The sequence below is a fragment of the Trichomycterus rosablanca genome, chromosome 5, assembly GCF_030014385.1.
Source record: "Trichomycterus rosablanca isolate fTriRos1 chromosome 5, fTriRos1.hap1, whole genome shotgun sequence".
NCBI lineage: Eukaryota > Metazoa > Chordata > Actinopteri > Siluriformes > Trichomycteridae > Trichomycterus > Trichomycterus rosablanca.
In genome coordinates, this window is record NC_085992.1 from 9503895 (window position 1) to 9522679 (window position 18785).

The following is an 18785-nucleotide window of genomic DNA, read 5'->3' on the forward strand; positions in this document are numbered from 1 at the left end:
TGCCTTGCGCCCATTGAAAAGCTGGGATAGGCTCCAGCACCCACCCGCAACCTTATTGCATAAGCGGTTAAGAAAGTGAGTGAGTGATATTCTATCTTTATTAAATCTTATATCTGGGCACCTGTTCGAGGGAGGAGTCACATGGGGCTTAGTGTGGCTTTCTATACGACTCTGTAAATCAGCCACAGATTGGAGGTGTGAGGTGATCCAGTAAAATTAGTTTACAGAAGCGTTCAGGTGGTGCAGTGTTATATTATGCTAACACACCACCCTTAAGAGCTGGATTCCTATCTTTTGTGTCTGCACAGACAAACAATTGGCTGTGTTTGGGGGGGGGGGGGGGATGTTACATTTAAAAAAGCCATATACCCTATGGCTGAAAACATATAGACAGCACTACTAATTAGGGCTGAGCGTTAAGGTGTTTTAGTCACACCTATTCACACATTGCTAAGGTGCATGTACAGTAAAGTCAATGACAAAAATTCCAGGCATCCAACTTTGTGGCAACAGTTTGAGAAAAGCCATTCCTGTTCCAGCATGACATTCCTGGTGTGTTACCTGTGTACAAAGTCCCCAAAAAAAACTGCCTGCAAAGAGCCCTGACCTCAACCCCACAGGACACTTTGATAAGAACTGAAACATGCTCTTGCCCTAAATCAGTACTTGACGTCACAAAAGCTCACCAATATTTCTCACAGACTTGCTTCAAAATCTTGTGGACAGAGTAAAGACTGGAGCTGAAAAGGGAAAGTTGGGGGTGCATATGACTGCATATTAAATCCCATGATTAGATGTCCAACAAGCCAATTGTCAAGTGTTCACACACTGTTGGTAATAGTATAGCTACACCTAAAGATACAGTACAGTACCTAAAGATCTAAAAAATCTTACCAAGCTAAGTCAGATGTATTTTAGGACTCCCTAAAACAAAACAAAATCAATATTGTATTATGCAATTGCTCTTTTACATGACTAGTGTTTCATTCTCTTAGAATGATCATTAAAATGAATCCAATAAGTTCAAAGGCCCAAGTGTATTATTTAATAATGGATAATAATAGATAATGGATTTTTATGCTAGTGCACCAGAGGCTTTAAACTCAATGCTTGTGTTTAAAAAAAAAAAGCATAATTGTAGCTTTAGAGAGGAAAGTATTTTCTGCAGAATTCCTCACTTGCTCACACACTCATAAGTTGGCAGGGTCTAGGAATTAATCACCAAGCTATTAGGTCAGATAACAGTCAGCTACACACATTGAATGTGAAAGCTGAAATGTTTTTCGAAAGGTTTTATGTTGTGTTCTTTGCAGACACAGACATTCAGGCTCTCTACCACAAAAAACACCACTGTGATGAACATCAGACACGTTTCTCGTTTTTATGTCCATATATATATATCATTTCATTATACAGGAAAATATACTTGTATATAAAGACAAAAGCGTATTTTAAAACAATGCCAGGAGCCAAATGAGCTCACACTTACCCTGCATCACATGATGCTTCTGCTTCTGAAATTCCTTAAAGACATATTCCTTAACAACAAGAAAAATACAACCTGTAACATGTCCAGTAGCCTCGGTTGTCATAGAGAAAGTCCATATAAAAACAGAATTGTCCATTGCTGCAGAAAACAAGAGTGTATGATACAGGTCAAGTGGCAACACAAGCTTTTCGGATTGTAACAGGATGTTGCAACAGGAGCTGTGTGTATATGCCCATGTGACAGAGAAATAAGGGCTACTGAAGATATACAGCTCAGTGAAAGCCCTAGTTTTTATCAGGCACTGTAGTGTCATTGAGTTATCCAACAAATAAATAAAAAAAAGTTCACACAATCTTCCCCCAGAATTCTGGACATGATTGAAATGTATATGAGATTTCACTTTTTAGTTCTGCACTAGAGCTAAGAAGCTAATAAAAGACTCAACAAATCATATCATCTCACAGCCTTTTAGCAAAAAGAGACCAGGTTCCACATGTGTTTCAGTTCAGTTCCAGTTTACAGTCCAAAGACATGCAGTCAGGCCAATTGAAGCTACAAAATATTGCTCTTAGTGTGAGTGTGTGTAATTGTGTGTGTTTGCCCTGTGATTGCCCAGGTGCCAACAATGCAGCTCGTTTTAGATGAGATGGAAACCTGGCGTATTGAACCGAAAATGTCCAGAACTCACTCTGGACTTTATCACAGACTGGACTGATTAATGAAGAACTGCAATTGCTTGTTCACTCTTTTCGCTAATTCTTAAACTTCTAGTCACCCCAGGAGAATGGAGGTCCCTGCTGAGTCTGCTTCCTTTAAAGGTTTCTTGCTGTAATTTAGGGGAGTTTTTCTTGGCACTGCTGCCCTTGGCTTGCACAACAGGGGCTTTTGGTCTGTCTGTCCTGGACTCTGTAAAGCTGCTTTGAGACAATATCTAAAAAGTATATTGTAAAAAGTGCTAAACAAATAAAATTAACTTGACACAGCGACCCTGACCAGAATAAAGAGGTGGTAAAACAGACAATGAATGAATGACTTGAGGTAGAAACGTTTTATCAGCTGCCTTTTACCCCTTCAATTACTGTAAAGAGACGACCATAGGACAAGCACAGACCAGATATTTTGTGGTGATGCCAGCACAGCAGTAATACTGACAGGGTGGCCACATGGTACAAACACACAGTCATGACCAAAAGTATTGGCATCTCTGCTTTTCTCCCAGAACATTGCTACAATGACAATTGCTTCGATATTCATGTTTGTTTCTTTGCACTGGAAAGATATGAGGATAAAGTCAAATCTGATAATACCCCACACAACTGCAGAACTACATTGGACTAAATAATTGCCCCCTTTAACTTAACATCTGGTAGTACACCCTTTGGAAAAAATAACTGAAATCAATCTATTCCTAATTGAGTTGTGTTGTGCATTCTCCCAACTGCTGTTTTGAGATCTCTCTACAGGTATTTGATAGGATTTAGATTTAAACTGCTTTGTCTTAATCCACTTCTGGGTGTTTTCTGAATACACTTTGGGTCATTGTCCTGATATCTATTGTACTGACATAGTCTTAAGAATTCATGCACACATTTAAGGCAGCCAGTAAGAGAAGAAGCAAAGCAACCCCAAAACATCTACAAAACTTTACCACGTTTGACCATAGGCACCATATTTTTTCTTTAAAGGTCATGACTGTATTAGTTATAACAATATTAGGTACAGCCATTGCAACAGAGAATGTTTTTCATTGTCTAACGGTGCAGCCAGAGTGTCTGACATAATCCCGCTTATGTGCCACTCAGATGAGTCAGAGTGATAGTTTCCACATAACCAAAACAAGATGCTGGTCATTGTCAAGGAGACAAAAGGAATTGGGAGATGATGGATGATGATGGTGTTGACAATTATTAGATTGTTAATCCTGTATGGCCTGCCAAAACATAAATGAGGGGGGCATGCGTTAAGGACAGCCCTTCTTTAGTTGGGGTAAGGGTCTGCAGCAGTAAAGGAAAGGTGCAAGTGAGTAAGTGGATATGACTAGACTGGGAGGAAAAGGAGAAATGAAGAAAACAGATAAAAAAGGAATTAAGATAAAAAAAGAATTAAGATAAAAAAGACAGATCAGACAAGGCAGCGGTTTTCCGATCTTTAACTGTACAGTGTTGATAAGTCTACTGTAGCCACAGACTGCTGCATGATAATTGTTATTAAGTTACTATGGCCTTCCCATTAGCTCACACCGGTTCATCTGCTCTGACCTCTCCAATCAACAAAATGTTTTTGTCTGTGGCATTGCCACTCACTGTATTTTTAAACTCTAAGGACCACTATGTGTGAAAATCCCAGGAGCTCAGCAGTTTAGTCGAACTAGTCTGCCCTGCCTGGCACCAACAACCAGGCCATGGCCATAGATCACACCCCCTCCCACACACACACACTTGATGTGTCTATGCTCTTTTTGCATTGTAAAGCTGTCAAAGAACTAATCAATTGGATGATCACAATAATAATTAGTTGAAGTGTTCCCAATAAAGTGGCCATGTGCATCACATATTATATTATTTAAAACAGTTCACATAAGGCCATACACAGCCTATAATATAATAAAAATATTGTATTCATAATTTGCATCTGAGCATCCATGCTAATAAATAATTTAAAAGCTGCTTCATGAGAACACCCTACTAAAAGGGTATATATTTATTTTTAGTGAGTGCTATAAGGGTTGCGGTGGGTCTGGAGCCTACCCGAAAACACTAAAAACAAGATGATGATACATCCCTAACGTAAGAGTATAAGCAGTTTATTCAGAGAAACTCTTAATAGGCAGTTACAGATGCAAGGTTTGAACCCAGGTCCCCGGAGCGACATCGTTTTTTTTTGCACCAACTTTTGCACCACCATGCACCACCATGCACACTGAGCTTAGCATGGTTCTCCATATGCGATAGAGCTTTGTGTGGGAACCCAATTCTGAAAGGTGAAAAGCGCCCACAGATTGGACACGTGTGCAGAGAGTGTGTGGAGATCTGGATATCCTTGACCAGATCAGGGGTTGTGCAAGCAGCAGCAGGTTCACAATTAGGAACTGGAAATGATTAGATTGGTAGATCCAAAGGGTCTTAGTGAAGGATACAAAAGAATCAAAGCAAGAGAAATCTGTTGTGGTGACTGACAAGAGTAACACGTGCATGCTAAAAATCAGCAGTTTAGTAGACTAGCGGAGTCGGCCTGGCACGGCTGCCTTTAATTATGTTAGAATTTTCGATGCGCTGGGATGTTTAGTTTACATTTATAGATTACATTCAGCACACACACTTGAGACTGTGATTTGGACTAATTGTTTCAAGGAATATACTGAGAGAATATGGCCAAAAATATGTAGACATCTGACCATAAGCTGTTTGGACATCCCATTCCAAAACCGTGGACAATAATACTGAGTTAGCACCCCGTTCGTGGCTATAATAGCCTCTACTTTTTATTTATTTTATTTTCTTAGGATTTTAATGTCATGTTTTACACACTCTTGTTACATTCATGACAAGACAGGTAATCACTTGTTACACAAGATTCATCAGTTCAATTGTCATGGACAATTTAGTTTCTCTAATTCACCTCACTTGCACGTCTTTGTGTGGGTTTCCTCCCACAGTTCAGACACGGAGAGAAAACATGCAGACTTCACACAGAAAGGACCGTCTGGAATCGACCCCAGGAACCATGCCTTTACTTTTAGAGAAAACGATCCAGACAATTTTGATGTGTGTCTCTGAGAATGTATACCTATTAAGTCAGAACAGCATTAAGCCAAGTCACTCATGTTGGACGAGAAGGCCTGGCTTAAAATAAGTCCCCCAATATGGAGCAGTGGGTTTAAGGTTAGGTCTTTGTGCAGGCCACTGTAGTTTCTCCACACCAAATGGGAGCACATTCATGCTGAAACATAAAAGGGCCTTTCCTACACTGTTGCCACAAAGTTAAAAACATATAGTTTGTTTTTAAAGCATTGATTTTAAACACTTCTTAACAGTGAGTGTGTCTAAAACACCTGAACTCAGTAATTAGCAAATGTCTCAATACTTTTGACCATATAGTAAAGATTTAGGAGTTTCATTAAATTAGCCTTATAGCTCCAGTGCAAAACAAAATCCCGTTTTGAAACTAAATAGAATATGGTGTAAATTCATGTACACCAATCAACACTTTCACCAAATGTAAAGGAGAGCGATTGTGTGGCTCAGTTTAAGACAATATTGCTTACTCTACCACCCTTGGTGATCTGTTCCTCTGAGGAGATAGAGTCTTGGTAATGGCACTACTGGAAGCAGAGCAATGTGGTTAAAATGATTTAAACACTGCTCCCAGTTAAGTGAGTCCTGTACTTTGACTCTAGCACTTCTCAGCATTTGCTGTATGATTATACAGTATCATGCTGCTAAAGCCCCCAGGAAGGCCGAGACACGGAGACTCGTCAGTGTACATTAGAGAGGGAGCGTGTTTTCACTGCTGAAGGTCACATGTTGTGGGGAAAGTTTTTGGTTGGCTGTTGAGCATACCACTGCTGGCGTTGTTTGCGCATGTCGACTTCAGTAAGCAGTGCCTGTCGGTAAGCTTCGTACGATTTAACGATGCGCTCCAGTTCCTTCATAAACAGCAGCTTCAGCATGCCCTGATACGTGTCCAGGTCCATCAGCTGGAACAGCTCCCACTTCAGAATGTGGTCATACCTGAAACAAGAAATAAAAGTTCTGAAATGATTCATCTTGGTCTCTTTTTAACTCTCTAAAGCCTTAGGTGGGCTCTCAAAAACATACAATTGCTACACCTGACACTAGCGCATGCTACATGGCTGCCTGAATGGATGTGTAAGACTTACTTTAGGGGTGCTCGGGCATAAACCTGCAGCCAGTCTGGAATCTCGGCAGTGTGGTACGGGTTAGCTGGCACCAAAACTGGCTGATTACGCTCTGGTGGTCGCGGCTGGTAAGTGATTGGTGGTGGAAGTGGTGGAGGCTGGTCATAGCGTGGAACACTAAGGAACACAGCAAATGATTTATAAGATACATAAACGTCAGGGAAAACCATCAATGTTAGAAATTGTTCGGTAGAAGTGATCATATTAATAAATCGCTCACTACCGCTGAGATCTGGGATTTAAATGGAGGGGTGGCCAAACACCCTAACCATTTGTCAACATTTTTAATGGTACCCTTCACATAAAAATATGGTTTGCAGCCATGTTGAAACATCACATTGTATAAAATCACTCTAGTCAGGTCATGACTGTTGGTGCCAGACAGGCTGGATTGGCCTGAAAGGCTGAATATCAGTAACTGCTGGTTTTCATGCCCTATAAATATGTAGAACAATATGGTCCATTATGTATTTAAGTAAATAATAGATGAAAACTACATTAATGTAGTTAAATAGGTATTATTTACAATGGTACAATGTGTTCTATAGCTTTAATTTTTGTTTTTCACTGCATGGGATGTTTGCATAGCACAAATACCAATCTGGCAGGGTGAAGGTTAGCACAGTCCTGTTTAAACAGAGCCCAGCTGCCCCCACATAATTTAAACCACTAGCATTGTTGTATGACAATTTTCACATTCTGCACTCCACAACCCTTCCACACAGCTGCCGGCCGTGGTCGGTGGCTATGAAACTCAGCCAAACACACACTCACACACTTACCTGGGAGCACAGGGGTGCTTGTACTGAGCCCGTTTGTTAATATGGTCAACGTAATAAACTCCAAACTCTGCTGACTCCACCCTCTCCCAGCCAGGAGGAAGTCCCTCCCTCTCCAGTGGGTGGCTCCAATGAGTGGTGTTAGTGTTGTGATCGATGAAGTATTTCCTGCCTCGAATCGTCCAGTCGACTGACCAGCCTGCCGGAAGAGCAGTCTCCTCGGCACTTAGACTTGTAAGGTTGCCCAGAGACTTTGCCTGCATACGTCCAATAGCTACACACACACACACACACACACACACACACAATGAATGTAAACTGCATATAACTTAAAATAGTCAAACATATTTTTAAAGATGTGTAGTTCCATAGCAGCGAGTAGTGTGGGTTGTGTGTGATCTTACACCTTTAATTATGTAAGTAACATGATGAGAAACTCCCAGATGTATGTTCCACAACATCCACTATATCAAGTAGAACCAAAAATGTTTTACACTTGTGCGAAATGCAAATATCTATTTTCTAAAAAAATGTATTAATAATGCGAGTTAACTGAAAGGTCATTAAATGGTTTCTGGGTTTCAGAAGCACATTAGAAGCTCATTTGGTTTAAAAGAGGTTAAAAGAGATCCAGCTATACACATTTGGCTATACTGTATTAAAATTTGAAAGGCTGAAAATGCAGAGAAAAATGGTACAATTAGGTCTCTGGAGCCAGCAAAAAAGGTCTTAATTTCCAATATTTAGCTTGGGAAAATGTAGGTATACAATAGACCACAATAAACATTAAAAATAAGTAACAGTTCCTTCTCAAAAACACTCTAATACTTTGCATTAATGTACTGGAAGCTGTTTGGTATTTGGAATGTGCGCAGAAGGGCTACATGTGCAGTCTAAACATCTGTTGTTGATTTTAGTATTTCGAGTTGTTTTGGGAGATCTTCTCTTCCTCCAGGGGAATAAAAGTGTATGTCCAAATCTGCTGGGAGTATGTGCCATTTCTGGGTAGGAATGTTCTCATCATTCTGGCAAAAGAGGGGAAAAATAGAAACTAAAGACTGAAAGAGTGTGTGAGCCTAGACAAAGCCAAGGGGATCCTGCTTAAAGCGTTCCAAATCAACGTTCATGGCTGTTTACCATGTTTGCTATCAAAATATAGCCAAAATCCTTAAATGTTATATGTAATATTTACAGTTATAGAATTGATCCATCATAACAAACCACAGTCACATGACAGATCTTGTGTTTCATATTACAAACTCTGAACAAATTCATTTGGCGGTCTATATGAATTACATCTCTTGATTGAAAACAATTCACAGACAGAGCTAAATCTCTACACCTCTAAGCTCTAAGATACATGTCACTCACTAGATGGTAAATATTGGTGATACCCAGCCCTACTGTATATACAAATTAGTAGAATAGAACAGAACACCTTTGTTACGTATACATATACATGTGTACAGTACAATAAAATGCTTTTTCTGCATATCCCAGCTTTCTAGAAGCTGAGGTCAGAGCGCTGGGTCAGCTATTGTACAGCGCTTCTGGAGTAAACAGGGTTAAAGACCTTGCTCAAGAGCCCAACAGTGGCTGCATGACAGACCCAGGATTTAAACCCACTATTTTTCAATTGACAGCCAAATCTACACCCACTAGGCTAATACTGTGCCTACAAATATGTCAAAAGGTCCCACAATGTCAAAACTGAGTCCCACCAAAATCAGTTACAATTATTACCTAACTGCTATTATTTTAGTTAATTATTATTAGCTGAAATGACCATCCATTTGATTATTCTTTTTGATTGATGATAGCCTTGCCCAACAAAGACAACCTGGCAGTGGTGAAGCTTGAACTAGCAGGCTTCTGATTACTAATCCAGTAACTTAACCAGTAAACTACCCACTGCCCTATACATCATCATCTATAATCTCTGAAACCTTCTCTTATGATGGTAAATTCTGCAGTGTGAGACTGTCGTACGTCACTGAGAATATTTGTGTGTGGGTACGTGTGTGTGTGTCTTAGGAAGCGATGGAATGTGAGGAAAACCATGCTCAGATTCCCCCCCCCCCCCTCCCCCCTCCTCCTCCTACTGCAGTGAGAAAACATTCCTTCTTACTCTATCACACAGACAAACAGAATACAGGTTTTATTCCTGCATCATTTCAACCTGAAGTTGAGTACACTCAATATTGCATGTAAATGCTATTTACAAGCACAACTGAAATCTGCCTTGTGTAAGCATGGGATTTCAATACAGCTGTACCTGTCTAGTAGGTCATTACAAACTTTGACCAGACTTGTTAATGACCCTTTTAAATTGACACAAATTGTTTATATGATGTAGTTAGAAACAAAGCACTGACATGACAGAGAGAAACTGATTCTCACTGATTCACAAAACCCTAAAACTATTTAAATTTACCTTATTCTAGCATGACATTGTAAAAGTAAATACAGCATGGTAACTAGTAGAGATGCATGAGTACCGATACTGGTATCGGGTATTTGCCCGATACCGCGCTCAACTACTAAACATCAGATACCGTGTGCCTAGTGCACGTTGCTGCGTTATGCCTAGTTCACACGATTTTTGCCCTGATTTGCGCTCGGCGACTGGTCGGCGTTCGCTCGGCGATCAAAACTCGGCTCTCGATCGCTAAGTGTGAACTATCCAACAACTCGATCCGGATCGAGTTTTCTAGCATGTCAGATATCTGATCCAATAGGTATTGGTATCGGTATCGGCAAGTACAAAAATACATGTACTTGTACTCGGTTGGGAAAAAATGGTATTGATGCATCCCTAGTAACTAGTGCACAGTGAAATGTGAAGATCGAGTTTGCATTTTAGACTGCAAGATTCCTCATCCTGGAATTACTTGTTGTGGCTTCATAGCTCTTTAACACAATTTAATTCCCCCTTAGATTAACAAAACAATGAAGTGTCATGAAGCCACTTTATTCAAATGACAACTACGCAGAGTTGTCTTGTATAAACTAAAATACAATTTATAAAAATTGGCATGTGATTAAGCTGTCAATACTGCCTGTCAACAGTATCCATATTGTTTTAAGCTTGGCACTTACAGGCACAGCCAGCAGAAAGAGGTTTTGTCATGTATCATGTGAAAGGCACAAATATTGAGGTAAGCCAATATGCAAACAGCCTTCAGCTAAATGAAGTGCAAAACGCTCATCATGTGAATGCAGCCTTACACTGATGTACCTTTCCCACATTACAGTACGTGTCTGAATCCAGAACTATTCGTACTTTACTTACTGAGCTATTGTCAGCTGCAGAAGGGAAGATTAGGCCATGACAGCATTCTCTTCCAGACACTGAGAGCAAATATATATTACACGGTAAGTGTAAATAGCAGCAGCAACAACAGGATGAGTTTCGGTTTGCCGCATTGTTCACAACACCGTTTACAACATTGTTGTAATAAACCCTAATGCATCTGGGTTTTAAATATGCTGCTTGTATATTCTCACACCACTGTTTCTCGCTTCACCAGCCCAGCCCGCTTCAGTACACTTGGTTCCTGGTCAAGAAAGGTAATCAAATAAAGCACAGGTACTTAAGGTAAACAACCACTAAATGTGAGATCACGGATTTAAACACATAACCTACCAGTGATACCGTGCAGTGAAAGAGGGGCATATTTCCAATACAAGACCATACATGTGCACAACTAATTATATGGAACTTTTTTTGCAGGCATCAGATTTTCAAACACACCAGGAATAAGTGTGGGAAACTACACTATCTGAGTTTTGTCAAAGAAAACCTGGACAAGGGTTAAAGTGGGAGAGTGAGACAGAGAGAGAGAGAGAGAAGGATAAGTATAGTGTGTATTTTTAGAAGCCTAGCTAATGTTGTTTGGCATGTGTCAGTAACGGGTGGAGACCCAAGACTAATGCGTAAGCTCACATCACAAACATTCACGTACACGCACACTAGGACTGTGAGCCTCTCAATGGCCTTACCAGTGATAGTAGGCAATAGTACTCAGCAGCTTTCATTCCAACTCGATGCTACAGGCAGTATGACCACAGAACTGTTTCCTCACTTACAGTAATACTAAAGTCATCTTTTAAACTCAGACTATAGTATGCATCTAAAACTGTACTTCAATCTTTCTCAGCACAGTGACATGGGTTGGGTAACGAAGGGTCATCCAAACACACAAACACACACACACACACAGCTGCATGCTAATCCCACCATACACTTCGGAGCAAAGATCTGACCAAGTCTCTTTAAAGGAACATAAATCAATTGCAGTGTAAGTGGTTACTCTAAGCATGCTGCAGATGTTGAACTAAATGACTGCTACATCCTTCAGTCGTATCAACCTTAGTCTTTAATTTTGACAATGTGGTCAGGAAGTCCTGAAAAAGTCTGATTATTGGTCGTTGCAATTTTTGGGTCACAGTTAGGGATGTCCCGATCACGTTTTTTTGTTCCCGATACCGATCCCGATCCGATACCGATTCTCAAACCGATACTTGTATTTTCTAGATATTGTCTAGATAAGAACTAGATAACACTGTTTACACAGTGCACACTTCAAGTACATTACAGTTATTCAAATTAATCCAATGTACATGTTTAACAACTGAATAGCTCTGCAGTGCTGTAGGAAAAAAATTGCCTGCATCCAAGCTATTGCTTAATGTTCTTTTACAAAATAAAAGTAAACAAACCTAGTGCAGCATTGTAGTAAAAATGAAGTGAAATAATTACAGTTTCACTTTAAACTTTATATTCAAAGAACATAATTCTGTTTAATGCAGTGATACACTAAAAATGAACAAAAATCTCCACTCACAAGTGGTGTAGCAGCTTAACTTGAATATAAAAAAACAAATAAGTTACTTAACAGCATTACAGTAAAACCTGAATACCAAAATAAAATGGAAAGTCACTCTTTTGTTATGAAGGAAAGCCAGTTCTTAAAGTGCTTGTATTGTGACAATGGTTTGATGGACGGGTCTACGCAAAGTGAGTGTGTTTTGACCCTTTGGGGCTTCCATAGTGCATGGGATAGCGTGCTCGGCTCTGGCTGTCCACTATTCGGAACAGAAGAAGTTAATAAAGTGTTTTGCTCCCGACAATTTGTGAGTGCATCACTACGAAGCTCGGTTACATAACTAAGCCAATCAGAGTGCTTGATACTGAGATGTCGTTCAGTCTTGTAACACGTAAACTCGTAAAAGCTGTACGTTATGGTCCTGAAGTTTTCATACTCGGATTAAAAGTTATTGTTTTGTAAACCGGAGTGATCCTCGACTCACACACCATATAAACAGTAAAATTCTACAGTAATGAACGCAGCTCTGCTCCCACCGCCTCGTGAAACGCTCACATTACAGACATTACACCGCTGTTGGACTCGTTTCACTTTCCAGTTTAAAGTATTTCCACACAGCGGACATGCTGACGTAAAACAAAAGATCGGGTTATGATCTAATGCCGATTTCCGATCAGTTAAAAATGCCTTGATCGGCCCCGATCCCGATCTGTGAGATCGGATCGGGACATCCCTAGTCACAGTTCCAATGTTTCTCAGCAACACTAACCGCCTGATGAACTGTATGTTAATGCATTATGTGTCACCTTAATTAAAAAAAAAAAAAAACATGCAACATTGCTTTACAATTCCTAAGCAGCCTCAGTACATTTACACTGGACTAAATTATATCTAGTTGAACTGCCTCCAGTGTTTTCAGGAAAGACCTAGTACAGGTCTAACAAAAGATACATTGTTCATGTTTATACTGACAAGTAATGCTAAATAATTAATGAATGACTCACTAAGCATTAACAGCTGTGAGATTAAATGTATTTAAGCACCTCCTTAAACTGTTAGCAGAAAGCTGTTTACACACATCTGTATTTAATGTGAATTAAATATGTAACTAATTTATTGGGTGTACAGTTGCAATCAAAATGATTCACCCCCCATTGGAAATTAGGTTTATTAGCAAAATGTACAAACTTTTTAGCTGTTTGCAATAAACCAATAAAACGAAAGCAATATAAATAGTGCAACACTAATATAAACGTAAATATAATATAAAAGTAAATTCTCCAAATTTAACATGAAATGCCACTATTATCTGGAACTACAAAATACTGCTGATATTAAAACCTTCTGCTGGCCTAAAGTTGGGTTAGAACATGATTAACCATTGGGATCCTTCGCCTACGCTGCAATAAACATCACCCAGAGATCCAACTGTTCATGGTTTGTTACAACCATAGTAAAACTAGGAAGCTATCACAAATGCTAAGAGAGAAATTCATTTTATTGCTTGCATCCTAAAGAATACTATCCCCACAATCAATCATGAAAGTGGTTCAGTAATGATGACCATATGACAGGCATCACAGATTCACAGAAATAATAGTGCACATGGACATTTCCCAAGAGAACTAGATGTGTCCTATTTTATTGAAACTGCCTGTATGAATCAATAAATATTCTTCATGTTGTATATTGTCATTTAAAAAAAAGGAAGAGTTGAATATTTTCAATTTTCAATATGTCCAATGAAGCAGATGACACTGCTATCATTGGTCAACTCTTACTAACCTGCAGGGGGCCGACTGGGGGGCTGGGGTGTCTGAGGCTGTGCAGGCACTCTTGGGTAGTTCAGTTCACTGCGCTCATAGTACCTGTAGTCATCGCAGAAGTGATCGGGCCGGCGCACATGCCTGGGGGGATTTTCGTAATATCCCTCTGGGGGGTAGTAAAAACGGGTAACGTCTCCGTTTTCCACTATCGGCCCACTGTCACTGGCGAAAGAGGGTGTGGATGAGGCAAACTCATGAGGAAGGTCAGAAAGCGAGCGTGGAAGATACAGAGGAGCAGATACGCGATGACTTTCTCGCCGGGAGACCTCGTGTTGTGGCCGTGGAGTCACGTTGCGGAGGAAACTTTTCCGCCCAGGTGCGTCAGTCCCTGCTCCTGAACTCAAAGGGTACACACTGGCAGTGGGTACCGCAGAACCATCCGGCAATGGCACCTCTGCCCGACGTGGAATTGTTGGCCCATGACGGATGAACGAGGGCATGAGATCTGCAGAAGAATTGGCAGACAGGTCAAATGTGCAGTAATAAAATCCCAACATCATCATACACTGGATAAAGGCAGTTTTACGCAAACTTATAAAAGGGACAGGTCTTAAATGCCTCCATATTTTAGACACACCCAGGATATATTCTTATCCATCATATTCTTTTACAGGTCACTTCATGACCTTCTTATGGAAGTTCTCTGTAGTTAGTAAAGTGACCTTGGGTTGTAAAATGTTCATATAAAACATATGTTCTGCACATCCGTAGAATAATAATTACCAATAATTACAGACCATGAATGAAAGATTCCTTCTGGCTGCTGCCATATTAAGGACCACCACAGCGGATCATTCATCCACATACTTATGTGGACAAAAGTATTGGGACACAACTTAATCACTGAATTTAAGTGTTTATTTCAGTCCCATTTTCCTGTGTATCAAGGACCTAAATATAAAAGCAATCATTTTTCACTCCTAGATATTCCTCAATCAATAGTGAGTAGTAGGGGACAGTGGTAGCCTAGTGGGTAGAGCTTTGGGCTATCAACCGGAAGATTGGTGGTTCAAATCCAGGCTCTGCTATGCAGCCACTGTCGGGTCCTTGAGCAAGGTCCTTAACCCTGTCTGCTCCAGGGGCGCCGTACGATGGCTGACCCTGCACTCCGACCCTAGCTTCCAAACAAGCTGGGATATGTGAAGAAAGAATTTCATTGTACTGTACACCTGTATATGTATATATGACAAATAAAGGATATCTCTATCTCTCTATCTATTATTAAAAAATGAAAGTATTTAGGAACCACAGCAGACCACATAACTTTACAGAGCAGGGTCGTTGAGTGCTGAGGCACATAGTGCATAAAATTCACCAATGTTCTGCTGACTCAACAACTCCAGAATTCCAGACCTCCTCTGTCATTAATACCAGCACAGAAACTGTGTACTGGGAGCTTTATGGCATGAAGTTTCCATGGCTGAGCAGTTGCATGCAGACTTTACATCTCCGAGCACAATGCCAGGGGTCGGATGGATTGCAAGCCATCAGATGCCATACCTGACATAACCCTCGTTTTTTATACAGGCCTGGAACCAGCACTAACATTTTATTGATTTCCCCATGGCTTATAGTATTATGCCAAACAAGCTAACCAATAATTACAGACAATAATTATACTAAAATATAGCTAAAGTAGTCATAAATACCAAAACAAACTTTTGTTTTCCTTTAAAAATATTGTTTATGATGTTTTCTGATGAAAAAATCTTAGAGACCAGCTTTTAACAATTCATCTCTTTACTGGTGGGAAATAATTATGACTTACTATCCAGAAAAAATAATATCACTTTACTAAAAGCTCACTAGAATGTAGGTCCTATTGCAACTCTTGAGCCAGAAAAACTTTATAGTCTTACTATAGGAAAATGTAGAAAAAAATATTTTGTAGTTGGTATATGGACACATATCAGAGATTCAGATACAGAGATACGTTTACATTCACTTGTGAGTAACATGTATGTTTCATGATTTTTAAACTCTTTTTGTGACTGAAAAATTTAAACTATTTCTTCTTTGTTTGAAGAAAATCCCTAATTTGAGTTGCTTTCTATGTTTATATTTAAAATCTGCTGGATTAAAAATATAACTTTTTGTGGTAATGACCCATGATCTATTGTTAGTAATCATGGTTGACTATAACTGGTGACTCGATGCCTATAAAAACAGATCTAAAATGAATGACGATGTGTAGGTCTAGTAAACTCAGAAAGTGTTTGTTGCTGAATATAAGAAGGAAAAAAGGCCTTCGGCAGGGGAATTTTAAGGTCAGATAAAACAATGATTATGTTATTTGGTCACAATAAACAGACATATAAACAAATAAATAAAGAGACTCAAAACCTTTCTTTTTAGCAGAACCTATGAATAATTTTTAATTTATGTAGTGATTGTAGCTATTTTATTTATTTATTTATTTATTAATTGTAGTGATGTCTTTATCTTGTGGCACTTTGAGATTTGTACACAAATGTAAAGTGCATTACAAATTAAATGTATTATTATTATTATTATTATATGTTTGGAGAAGAAAAGGCAAAGCAAACTGTTACTGCTGTCACACACCGGTGGCAATGTGCTCTGGAGCTGTACTGCTGCCAGAGGAATTATTATTAATTAGGATTTTAATGTCATGTTTTACACTCTTTGGTTACATTCATGACAGAAACGGTAGTCACTCATTACACAAGATTCATCAGTTCACAAGTTTAATGTCAAACACAGTCATGGACATTTTAGCATCTCCAATTCACCTGACTGCATGTCTTTGGATTGTTGGAGGAAACCGGAGCTCCGAGAGGAAACCCACGCAGACACGGGGAGAACATGCAAACTCCACACAGAAAGGACCCGGACCGCCCCACCTGGGTTATCGAACTCAGGACCTTCTTGCTGTGAGGCGACAGTGCTACCCACTACACTAAAGCTTTCAGTCAGAAAGCTGAATCTTGGGCACAATGTTCGGGTTGTCCAAAGCAAGTCAAACCTGGCACTGAAATGGCTGCATCTGGCTAAACTTATGGGTTTGAGATGAACACTATCAAGAAAACGTGGTTTGTGGTAATCAGTCAGTAAAAGAAAACCATGAAATCTGGTTGAACTTTAAATTTGCCAGGTAAAGAGGTCAAACGCTGGTCAAGTTGAAATACTTTTAACCAAGAAGATTGTGTCACAACACATTGTTGATGGAGAAAAAATTGATATGTTCTAGTCAATCAATGACAGAATAAGATATAATCCAGATATCATTAAAACCCCTAGACTGCTAAGACATACATGTTTATTACAAGTGTGTGTGTAAACCTTTTACTTCAGCTGTAAAAGCTTAGGTTTAACGTATGCAATATGGCATTTAAAGAGAATCTGGACTTCAAATGCAATGTAATTATATAAAATGAGACAGCTTAAACTATTTATTAAGACAATGTGTGTCTTGCAGTAGGGTTAAGAAATGTGTTTCAAGTGTTTAAGGTTGTAAAACAGTTAAATGAAAACTGTACTCACTCCTCAGCAGAGGGGAAGTCTCCTTCTTCACATACTTGCCCTGGACTTCTGCTGGTTTGGACGCTTCGTTCTTACTTTTCTTTCTTGAGAGCATACTAGCTCAATAGTAGAAGATATTCATGTAGCAAAAACACTCCCTGCATGCCATTTTGAATATTATATCCTCGGTGGCGCTCGTTTTAAACGGACCGAGGATTTAAACCCTGAGTTGCAGTTACTGGGCTAACAGCTCCGCTTTACTCATCACAGAGCAGAGCTAAGCTAACTGGAACAAAAACAAAACACAACGATTAGCCGCCAGCGCACCGCACTTCTCTCATTTATTTACATACACAACACACGTCTTTATAAGTTCTCTGAGCGTCGATTAAATCATTTATTATTCGAATAAAACAACCAGGAGTTGAAATAAACTAAGCAGTAAAAGTTAAAGTAAGTCCAACTTGTTGCTCGGCGTTCAGCGCATCAGCTCCCTCTGTCTCTCAGAGCTGGACTCACCTCCTTCTTTCCCTCCCATCGCAAGGATTTGTGGGAAAACTGACGCATAGATAAACACACACCTAACTGACTTTCAGCACCGCTTCATGTACAGTTAACGTTTACTTATATACAGCGATCAGCCATAACATTAAAACCACCTCCTTGTTTTTACACTCACTGTCCATGTTATCAGCTCCACTTACCATATAGAAGCACTTTGTAGTTCTACAATTACTGACTGTAGTCCATCAGTTTCTCTGCATGCTTTGTTAGCCCCCTTTCATGTTGTTCTTCAATGGTCAGGACTCTCCCAGGACCACCACAGAACAGGTGGCGGCTCGTTCCTTAGGGCAATCGGGCGACGCACCACCAAAGGGCGAAAGGGATTTGTTTGTTTGTTTATTGCGATTTTAACGTCATGTTTTACACTTTTGGTTACATTCATGACAGGAAACGGTAGTTTATCTTCACACAAGGTTCTTCAGTTCACAAGGTTATATTGAACACAGTCATGGACAATTTTACTATCTCCAATTCACCTCACTTGCATGTTTTTGGACTGTGGGAGGAAACCGGAGCACCCGGAGAAAACCCACGCAGGCACGGGGAGAACAGGGCGGAAGGGAAGAAATTTTTCTATCACAGCTGTGACTGTTCTGGACAGTCTGTCTTGCCTCTGAATATCGTTGTCCAATCAGCGTCGAGTTGTGTTCCGTACAGTACCGCCCCTTTTGGGGCGATTTCAGTCTGACTGAAAATCGCCCCGGATTGCTCTCATAGACTCTCATGTTAAGGCTCTTTTTTTCAAACTGCAGGCGCTGCAATACATTCTGAATGAGTTCCGGGAGGGCACGCACTTACAGGCTTGCGTCACACGTAACCTGGTGTCGTGATCTCGTCACCATGACTACCATCACCTCAGTTTGGAGCAACTCCATCGTGTAATCAGGATAAATTAGC

At 39.9% G+C, this 18785-nt stretch overlaps 1 protein-coding gene across 1 annotated transcript; it reads right to left on the bottom strand.

The window, feature by feature from the left end:
- Positions 1-1367: 1367 nt before the first annotated feature.
- Positions 1368-17798, bottom strand: sav1 (salvador family WW domain containing protein 1). The gene is made up of 5 exons (XM_062995635.1): positions 17346-17798; positions 13801-14286; positions 7190-7460; positions 6369-6524; positions 1368-6219 (listed from the first exon to the last, which is right to left on the bottom strand). The coding sequence occupies exons 1-5, from the start codon at positions 17437-17439 to the stop codon at positions 6006-6008; spliced, it is 1221 nt and encodes a 406-aa protein (XP_062851705.1). The 5' UTR covers positions 17440-17798; the 3' UTR covers positions 1368-6005.
- Between the last annotated feature and the right edge of the window lie 987 nt (positions 17799-18785).

Excerpts from the sequence above, each read along its gene's own strand:
- sav1 (XM_062995635.1), bottom strand. The coding sequence starts at position 17,439 with ATGCTCTCAAGAAAGAAAAGTAAGAACGAAGCGTCCAAACCAGCAGAA. Across the intron at positions 14,287-17,345 it reads GACTTCCCCTCTGCTGAGGA|ATCTCATGCCCTCGTTCATC; the intron begins GTGAGTACAGTT and ends ATTCTTCTGCAG. Across the intron at positions 6,525-7,189 it reads AAGCACCCCTGTGCTCCCAG|TGTTCCACGCTATGACCAGC; the intron begins GTAAGTGTGTGA and ends TGTGTTCCTTAG.